General features: G+C 44.0%; 1 protein-coding gene across 1 annotated transcript; it reads left to right on the top strand.

Annotated features, from left to right (window-relative positions):
* The first annotated feature begins 4,532 nt into the window (after nucleotides 1-4,532).
* LOC123426480 lies at nucleotides 4,533-8,536 on the top strand. The gene is made up of 3 exons (XM_045110318.1): nucleotides 4,533-4,614; nucleotides 7,575-7,960; nucleotides 8,046-8,536. Exons 1-3 carry the CDS (start codon nucleotides 4,533-4,535, stop codon nucleotides 8,253-8,255), a joined length of 678 nt encoding a protein of 225 aa, XP_044966253.1. The 3' UTR covers nucleotides 8,256-8,536.
* The last annotated feature ends 1,775 nt before the right edge of the window (nucleotides 8,537-10,311 follow it).

The raw sequence follows: 10,311 nt of genomic DNA, 5'->3' as shown, positions 1-10,311 counted from the left end.
GCATCTTGGCTATTCTTCCTACCAAACATGCCATGTTGATGTAAATTGATGTGAATGCACCTTGTGAAATTTGGCTAGGTCTGAGAGTCTGCTTATATCATCATGCCATGTTGATTGGATGCTATCATTGATTCTATGTAGTATTAGCTTATGGGTAGTGGGAGGAAATTGTAGTATTTGTTGCCCTCTATCACCCAGTTATGTTTCATGCCCTGAAATTTACCGTAGCATAGAGTTTTATTGTTGTCAACGTGCCATCATGATAAATCTTCTTGTGCACAACTTATATTTTCACGAAGTCCTAATCTTTATAATTTTTGCCATGTTGTGAGCTTGATTGCCATTGAACCAGGACTCTATCCTTGTTGCTATTAGTTGGGGGTTGTTGTACTTTGTGTTAGCTTAATATCCATGTCTTGCATGATCTAGATAGGTGGTTGTAGCTACTAGTTTTAATATGAGCAAACCGGTATGCTATTGTTTTTGGACACATTGCTTGTTGGATTGCTTTTTTGCTTTGTGGGAGTTGTGCCCCTTTGTTTTGCATGAGATTTAGGTTTATTTCACCTAGAATTTTGTTCCCAATTGAGTGGCATACTTGGGATGCCAAGGAATTGCCCATAGCCTCTCTCAAATTCTGTGTCATCGTCGTTGCCTTTCGTACCATGTAGTGAGAGTTCCGAGAGTTCCTGAACTCGATTTGCGATGTTCTTTATATGAATTTGTATCATTTTATCGTTATGCATTCATTTTTCCCATATTCATGCATGTTCAAATAATTAATCTTGAGGTTCTATCCAGAATGGTAATCACTAAATAATTGCATGAGAAAGATGACTAGTGTAGCATTGTCATGCTTCATTCACATCATATTCATGCATCATATGTTTGAGCATCATGCCATGGATGTGTGTTCTTTGGATGTTGTATTTTCTTGTGGGATGAACCGGTTGTCGAGTATGAGTAGGAGGATACCATTTAGAATGTTCCTGAAGAGCCAGAGTTTTATCCCGCAGAAGAAGTTCCTGGCAAGATGATCGTTGACCTTGATATCGTTTCTAATTTTGTTATACTGAGCTGTCTCGTCTCCATTGCTACTTATCTCTTCCTACCACCTGAATATCAATCCTCCACAAACACCATGAAAAGCCTCTAACCCCTCCACATCCTAGCGGAACATTGATTGGCTAAGTTAGCGCTTGCTCAACCCTTCTTGTAGCGTTGCTAGTTGTAGGTGCAGGTTGATCCATGTGCTGATATTAATATTTGGATTATAATCCTATTTTTTCTATTTAATTTAATGCACCTATATACTTGGTAAAAGTTGGAAGGCTTGGCCTTTTGCTTGGTGTTTTGTTCTGCTTTTGTTGCCCTAATTTCGGTTATCGATGTTATGTTCCATATTGAGCGCTCCTAACACGCTTGGGGTTGTTAGGGGACCCCCTTGATAATTCATTTTGAGTTAAGACTCTTCCGACAAGGCCCAACGTTGGTTTTACATTTTCTAAACAACTTAATAAAAGTGCATAGGGAATAGCTACCGCGTGGATCTTAATCAACAACTCGGGCCAGTGCTCCTCATGCGTGTTGGTACAAACCGGGTGATGTCCGGCGCCCCCTGGTCACCTGTGGTTTGTGCAAACCCGAGGTCTTGCCCATCTAGTAGTGCCGTGAGAAAGAGATACACACGACTCCTAATGGGGTCTGGCCTGCCTAGTGGTCTGGCTGGAATTGTTTTACTCTTAGCGAATGTCTTGTGCACTTGTATATCGGTGATATCTAGGCCTATCTCGAGGTTGAGGTTTTCTCTCCATGGCATCTTGTGATAGTTTGTGATGGACTAGTTGGAGCACCCCTGCAGGGTTAATATCTTTCAAAAAACATGCCTGCAGTTATGTGGCAACTTGGAAACTTGTTTACCATATGGTTATGGAAAACTTAAAGTAAACTCAATTAAAATATGCCAACTGTGTGCGTAACCGTGACTATCTCTGCTCGTGAGTTTCTACTCCGAGAGAGGACACGGTGGGGTTATGTGTGACGTAAGTAGGTGTTCAGGATCACTTCTTGATCATTACTATCTCACGCCCGTTTATGCGTAGACCACTCAATTTTAGTTATGTTCTCGTAATATAGCCACCAAATAATTCTTAGTGGTGCTGCAACCTCACCACTTAAACCTTGCCTTACCCAAATAACTAATTAGTCCCGATATCTTGGTCATGATATTGCTGAGTTCGTGTGGCTCACAGATTACTACAACACCATAGGTTCAGGTACCGCGGATTCTGAGGCAGTCTATGCTTTGCAGTTGCAGTGGGAGAACGATGATGAGAGCATGCGCATGTATGTGACGTACCCCGACGAGTAGAGGGCCTTGGTCGTCTCGTGGGATAGCAAGGCAAACTCATTGCATTTTATCAATTGATTACTTCCATAGTCGAACGCTTCTCGATGTTTGAAATAAATGTTGTATGACTTGTAACTTAGCATGTGGCGAGTATAAGCCAATCCATATACTCATCTCTTCTTTAAATGTATTGCAATGCTTTTTGTACTTGCGAAACGCTGAGATGCGCTCGTATCCATATTAAGGCCTCATCCCGAAATATGGATAGTGTTGCATCTTGGACATTAAGAGTTGGTAATCAGAGCCATACGACCTTAGGAGCCTTTGCTTGATCGAACTTGGCCGACTCGAGTCTAGTGAAAAACCATTTTTAGTCTAGTTATATCGGAGAGTAGGATTCTTTTTACTGCTCTCCCTTTCTTTGGTGAGGTTTACGACTTATGAATTTTAATTCAATAGCTCTTCTAACTCAAAAAAAATTAGGATCACACGGGTATTTTGGAATCTATATGATGCCAATGTGACAGAATTCTGGCTAGGTGCCTCCTGTTATCATGGAATAGAGCTCCAAGGGGTTTTGATACATCGTTATTATTCGGCTTCCTTAGTTTCACATGACGTGGACATCGAAATGCATCTATACATGCTTGGTGGCAAATAGTGTCATGGCTTTTCCCCAGTACTGGTGGAGATAGCTTGGATGATCTACCGGGTTTGGTATCGTTGTTGTTACGAAGGTCTGAGGTAGAAGAATTTGCAGAACTTCTCGGATATGTGTTGACAGTTGTGGGAAAGGTCTTGCAGCTGATTATATTGAGTAGGTTCTCGGACCAACCTGATATCATAACCAAGAAAGATTTTGGAAATTCTCACGTGGGAATTCAACTAGTCACCAAGGAAATTCTTTCATCGGATGTATGTTGGGATATACATTTTCTCCGAGCTATTCTTAGCTCAAAAACTTGACAATTGCAAGTGCTTTTCAAATTGTATGATGTCATCACTAATTTTATGGAAGCGCTCTTACTAATTCTAGTTTGAATGCAAATTGCTAAGACTTCATGTTGCAATATTTCAAGCCTTTGATTCAACTTATCAGCTTCATCTTTCATTTGGGGTCTAGTATTCATGTCCGTTTCTAGGATGGCTCCGGGAACTCGCTAGAATCTGGGTTGTGATGGGGAGCAGTCAGACCCTCCGCCACCCCTCCTCCTCCCAGGAGGCATGGAAATCTTTGATGGCCGCGAGCAATGCGAACACTCAGATGCTGCTTCAAATGATGTAAGACAGGAATCAAGGCCAACAAGGGAATTTCAACAACCAACACTAGTTTGCTTCGCTCAATCAGTTCCTTCCAAATAAGCCCAAGTCCTTCACATGTTGTAATTACCATTTGATGCGGAAAATTGGCTACGTGACATGAACAAGCATTTGGAGTGCAGTAATGTCTGGCTTGAGGACTATGTCAAGTTTGCAACGTTCCAGCTGAAAGGTGAGGCACCAGAGTGGTGGCAGCAGCTCAATGATTCCAAAGGTGACCAGTTGATCAGTTGGGATGGCTTTTGTCGTGACTTCAGAGCTCATCATATTCCTTCAAGCTTTGTTGAGGGCATGCATGAGAAGTTTAGTAATATCAAGCAAGTAAACTCATCCGTTTATCAGTATAACATCGACTTTCAGAACTTGGCCCGCTATGCTAAGCAGGATGTTCCTGATGAGAAGAGCAAGATTTATCAGTTCAGAGGTGGTCTCGGGGAAGATCTTCACCTTCCTTTTGCACTGCACGAGCCCCCTGAGTTTGATTAGTTCTATAACTTGGCTCTCATGGCTAGGTCAGTCTCTACTCAGGGTCAAGAATTCGAGAAAGCAGTTCAGGGACTCTCATTCGTCTTTGTCCTCATCTCAGATTGTTCCAAAGCAGCAAAAGTATTGGGTTCCTCCTCTGCCTCATCCTCCTCGGCAGTTCAAGAAAAACGGTGGTCGTGGATCTTCCCACCCACCCAACCTAGGTTTTCAGCAGAAGTCTCAGCCGCCTAAGTCTGAAGCTCCTCTAGCTCACTTCCGTCTGCTGTCAGAGGTGACTTGTCACAAGTGTGGTCAGAAGGGACACTACTCCAACAAGTGTACCAACCAGCGGCGTCTTCCGCCTCCTCCTCCTCCAATCAGGCCCTCACGCAATGCAATGGTGAAGTATAATCCCAAGTCAGCAAGAGTGAAGATGGTCAATGCAACTGAAGCAGAGGATTCCTTAGAAGTGATCATGGGTATCTCTTGGTTAATTCTATTCTCACAAAGGTTTTATTTTGGACAATGGTGCATCACATTAATTCATATCAAACCTTTTGAAACCAAGCATCATCTGCATCATGAGCAGTTGCCTAGACATCTATGAGTGGTTTCCCTAGGGTTATTCATGCATGCAAAGATGGTAGTTCCAGATGTTTTTGTCAAGATGGGCAATAATTCTTTTCCAGCCTCTCCAATCGACAATTTCGATATTGATCTTATTCTTGACATGGATTTTTTGGCGATGAACAAGGCTTATGTCGATTGTGCAGCTAAAGAAGTCAAATTGACTCATCCTTATGAAGGCCTGATCATTTTCGCTGCTCATAATGACACGATTCATCTATTATCTCTCAATGAGAAGGGTGAAATCTCACTCCTTTCTCAAGTTCATGTTGTATGTGAATATGAAGATGTCTTTCCACAAGAATTGCCAGGAATGCCTCCTCACCAGTCAGTAGAGTTTGTTATTGAACTCGAGCCTGGAACTGAACCGGTTTACTAGCGTCCTTATAAACATGGTCCCAAAGAGTTGAAGAAGCAGCTAGATGAACACGAATGTCTGGGTTTGATCAGACCAAGTTCTTCACCTTGGGGTTGTGGTGTTCTTTTTGTCAAGAAGAAAGATGGCACATACCGGCTTTGTGTCGATTAACGTCTATTGAATAAGAAGACAATCAGAAACAAGTATCCACTTCCCAACTATAATGAATTGTTTGAGCAATTGAAAGGGGCCAAGGTTTCCTCCAAGCTTGATCTTTGGATGGGCTATCATCAAAAATCCGCATTCGTGAAGAAGATATTCCCAAGACTTCTTTCAGGATAAGCTTTGGCTTTTATGAGTACACAATGATGTACTTTGGTCTCGCAAATGGTCCTCCGCCTTTCTCTCGCATGATGAATTATGTCTTCTCTCCCTTCAAGAATGAATTTGTCTTGGTGTATATTGATGACATTCAAGTCTTCTCAGAGACTAATGAAGACCTGCAGAACATCTCGTGCTTGTGCTTGATAAGCTAAGAGAGCATACGTTCTATGATAAGTTCTCAAAATGTGAATTTTGGCTCAATGAAGTGGTGTACCTTGGTCATATCATCTTTGCCGAGGGTGTCAAGGTGGATCCTAAAAAGGTTCAAGACATTGTGAAGTGGGAGCCTCCTTATAATGTCAAGAAGCTTTGAAGCTTTCTCGGGCTTGCAGGCTATTGCGGAAGGTTCGTTGAGAAATTCTCCAAGATTGCTAAGCCTCTATCCAACCTTCTTCACAAGATCGTAAAACATGTCTGGACTCCCGAGTGTGATTTGGGTTTCAGTACACTCAAGGAGAAACTCACTTTAGCTGTGGTTCTAACTCCTCCTGATGATCCCAAGCGATTCCAAGTTTTCTGTGATGCATCTCTGCAAGGTCTTGGAGGTGTTCTTATGCAAGACAAGAAAGTGGTACCTTATACCTCGCGTCATTTGAAGCCAAGTGAGAAAAACTACCCCACTCACGATCTTGAGTTGGGAGAAGTTGTCCATGCTTTGGTGACTTGGAGACACCTCTTGTTGGGAATACATGTTGAAGTATACACCGATCACAAGAGTCTAAAATATATCTTCACTCAACTGAATCTCAATCTTCGTCAAACACGTTGGGTGGAGATGATCCAAGATTACAATCCAAGCATTTACTATACTCCAGGCAAATCAAATGTGATTGCAGATGCTTTGAGCAGAAAGGCTTACCACAATAATCTCATTCTCAAGCTATTGCAGCCTGATCTCTATGAGTCTTTCAGGAAGCTCAACCTTCAAGTAGTTCCTTAAGGGTTTCTTGCCAACTTTCAGATTTCTCCTACCTTGGAGGACCAAGTCCGCCAAACTCAACTTCTTGGTGCTACGGTGAAGAAAGGAAAGATAGGCTTGGCAAAGAGAATTCTAAAGTATAAGTGCTTCTGTGTTGATGACAAAGACACTTTGTTCTTCGAGGACCACCTCGTGGTTCCACAAGGAGATCTCAATTTTTTTTATCATGGATGAAGCCCACAATTCTCTCCTCTCGATACATCCAGACAGTTCTATGATGTATCAGGATCTTAAGCAAACCTTCCAGTATACTGGCATGAAATGTGAGATTGCTGAGTTTGTTAACGAGTGTGATGTGTGTCGGAGAGTGAAGGCGGAACATCAACGTCCAGCAGGTGTTCTTCATCCTTTACCTATACCCGAGTGCAAATTTCATCACGTTGAGATGGATTTTGTCAGTGGGTTTCCTATGTCCAAGAGGGGCAACGATGCCATCTTTGTGGTCATTGACAATCTGACTAAAGTTGCCCACTTCCTTCCGGTCAAAGAATTTATTTGGCAGGTCAGCTGGCAAAGTTGTACATGTAACAACTCGAGACCGACGCTCCAGAAGATTCCCCTTTTATTCCATTGCCGTTGTCTGATTAATCATTGCATCATTCACATCATCTGCACTGCATCGGCACTCTGTTGCTGCCAGTTTTCAACACTTGCATCTGTTGCTAGCTGCTGGTTCTCTCCGTTTTTGTTGTTGACCGTTTTGAGACCAACCACACATGCACGCGCCCGCGACACCGTTAAAATCTTGTTTTTAAAAGTGTGTATACAAAATTCTTGGATTGGGTTGAAACTTTGCATGCGGTCTTATTTTAATGCAGGTAGAACGCGTGCCAAATTTCGTCGCAATCGGAGTCCGCTTGATACCCGAACGGTTGACTGTAGCGGCACCGTCATCGGTTAATCGTCGGACGTTTTTTGGTGTTAAAAATCTCGTTGCCGGGCCGCAAACCTCCCTCTCTTCTTAGCCCACCACCACTCTACACATACACCAACCCACCTAGCCCTAGGGTGCAGCCAAGACCGTCCGGTTGCGATCCTACGGTTAAAATCAGATGGAAAAACCCTAACTCTAGCCCCGTATCTATAAACAGACATCCATACCATCCTCTCCTCGAAATCCACGCCACCAAAACCCTTGAGCCTTGTCCCACCTCAGGATCCAGCCACCGCCAGCCACCTAGCCTCCTTGTTTTCAGCACCACCCCAGCCGGCATCCTCCAACTCTCCCTGCAGCTCCAGCCCCTCACCCGATCTGGACCACCGGATTGCAGATCTAGCGGCCACGACACTCCTCGCAGAGCCCGTAGTGAGCCCTCCCAGCCTCCCGCAGCTCTCGATCCCATCTGGGTTGAGGGAAGTGCCTCTGCCTGAGGGCCTCGTCCAGCGCCGCCGTATTCGTCCGACTCCGGCAGCCGCGCCGGCGAGCGCCGTCGTCGGAGCAGCCCCGCAGCAGAACCAGGCCAGCCACGCGTCCGTGGTCTCTCTCCTTTCCTGTGCTCTCTCCCCCCCTCTATTTTTTTCTCTCTCTCCTGTTCTCTTACCTCACCCCCTCGTTTCTGCAGGTGCAGCAGACATGGAACGCCATGGAGCCCAAAACCTCAAGTTCGTCATCCCCGCAGCTACAGCACCCATGGCAGAGCCAGGCCTCGAGGTCCCATCTCCGTCATCTTCTCGAGCTACAGCTCCGTCGCCTTGCCCGTCGGTTGGAGGTTCCCCACATCCCGAGCAAGGAGCTCCAACGCCTATGGCCTCGTCTATGGTCAGGAATCTAGCCAGATCGAGCCCCTCGCCCAACTCCATGCCTCCTCGAGCTCATCCGCGATCCTCCCGTGCGTCTTTTAGCCATGGCCGCGTCTTTGTTTTTCCACATGTAAGTAGTTCCTTCCGGTCTGAAGTTCTTTTTATTTTTTGCCAGATCTGGTATGCTTGTTGAGCTTATTTAAAATAGCTGCTATGTTTTCCCACGACCACCTGAGTAGCCGAGTTGGCTAGCGGCGTCACCTTGCATGCAAGCAGTCTGGGTTAGAATCCCATGCACCCGTATTTTCGTTTTTGTTATGTTTCGTTCAGGTTGGCTCCTTAGCAGATTTATATTGAGCAAACCCTGGTTTTGTTAGTAGCACATGGCGTAGCCGAGCTGGTCAACCCACAACGCTATCAGGCAGGAAGACCTCGGTTCGAGTCCCTTGTAGTTCACATTTTTTTGTGACACGCACACACTCTTTGGTATCTCACGCACTCGGTTCGGTAACCGGGTTCGCCCCATCATTCTTTGGTATGACACGCACACACTCCCAATTCATTTGCACAGGTATCTCATCAAGTTATCGAAACCGGAACGTGCCATGGCTGTCTTTTGCACGCATGTTGCATTCATGGCATAATATCTTGTGCTGCACGTATCTTTTAGACCACAACTCCGTTGAAGATGATCCATATATGTAAATCGACTAGAATGACACGTACAATCACGTGAACCACTTTACTTTTCCGTTAAACAAACATAAAGTATGTTTAGGTGATATCTGGTAGATTTTGAAGTTAACACATGTGGTCGTCAAATGCTATATGTCGTTTCCGACCTCATTTAAAATGCCTTGATATGTAGTTTATTTGTGCTTAATGTCTGGCATGTTTAAACAACATTTAATATTCCATGTACCTAAACGGGAGTTAACTAAATAATTCGTTTGTGGAGTTTCGTCAATATGTAACTCGATGCATATTGAGCTTCACTTAATATGTAGTATTTCATTGTTGTGAATTGCCATGCCATGCCTTGCATAATTGAAATGATCATGCATCATACGTGTCAGAGGCGGAGGACAAAAATAAATTAAGGTGTGGCGGACTCTTAAACATAATAACACGCAATTTTTTTGAATCCTTTTGATCTTGATAAGTGGCATGTACCGTAACCTACGAAACATCTATAGAGACACGAACACGATGATACATATATGAAAATTTCTAGATACAACCATACGAAACATCTACATGCGTCGCTCGGCATTGTCATAGGCCCAATTAGGGAGGCTGCGTGTCCCTTTTGTTTTTTCAGCAATTCTTTTCCATCAAGCAAGAGCCAGCAAGCTAGCAAATGATGATATGCATACATGTATTAAATTTTTTGAACCAAATCAAGGTGTGGCGGCTGCCACACCTTGCCCACCGGGGGCCTCCGCCACTGATACGTGTTGTGCATCATGTCATGCATATGTTGTGGTGTATTGTGTGTTGATTGCTGTTACGGTTGCTTCTTCTCGATAGATTTCTGAACCGTTTCAGAGTGTGAGGATACGTTCGACAACGCCGGTTCGTCTCCTTCACGAATTCATTCTTCTTCCAATCGGGATCACATGCAAGATGATCATTTCCCTAGATACCATTACTATCATTGCCATGCTAGTTGTCTCATTTCTTTCTCTATGACTTGCTGCCTACCAAGTGTTAAATAAGCCTCCCAACATTGCCATGAAAACCTCTAACCTTTTCACAACCCAGCAAACCACTGTTTGGCTATGTTACCACTTGTTGCCTTTTGTTAGCATTGCTAGTTGCACGTGCAGTTGCTTCCATGTGCCAACATGGGTTCCTTGTTATATCACCATATTATTGCCATTTAATTTAATGCATCTATATACTTGGTAAAAGGTGGAAGGCTTGGTCTTCTAGCCTGGTGCTTTGTTCCACCTTTGTTGCCTTAGTTTCGGCTATCGGTGTTATATTCCGTAAATGAATGCTCTTAACATCCTAGGGGTAGTTATGGGGAGCCCCTAGATTTTCTTTTTGGGATAAAACTCATCTGGCAAGGTCCAACATTGGTAC

This window comes from Hordeum vulgare, chromosome 2H (assembly GCF_904849725.1).
Source record: "Hordeum vulgare subsp. vulgare chromosome 2H, MorexV3_pseudomolecules_assembly, whole genome shotgun sequence".
Taxonomy (NCBI): domain Eukaryota; kingdom Viridiplantae; phylum Streptophyta; class Magnoliopsida; order Poales; family Poaceae; genus Hordeum; species Hordeum vulgare.
Note: the sequence above shows the minus strand (reverse complement) of the source record. Positions and strands in the feature narration are given on the sequence as shown.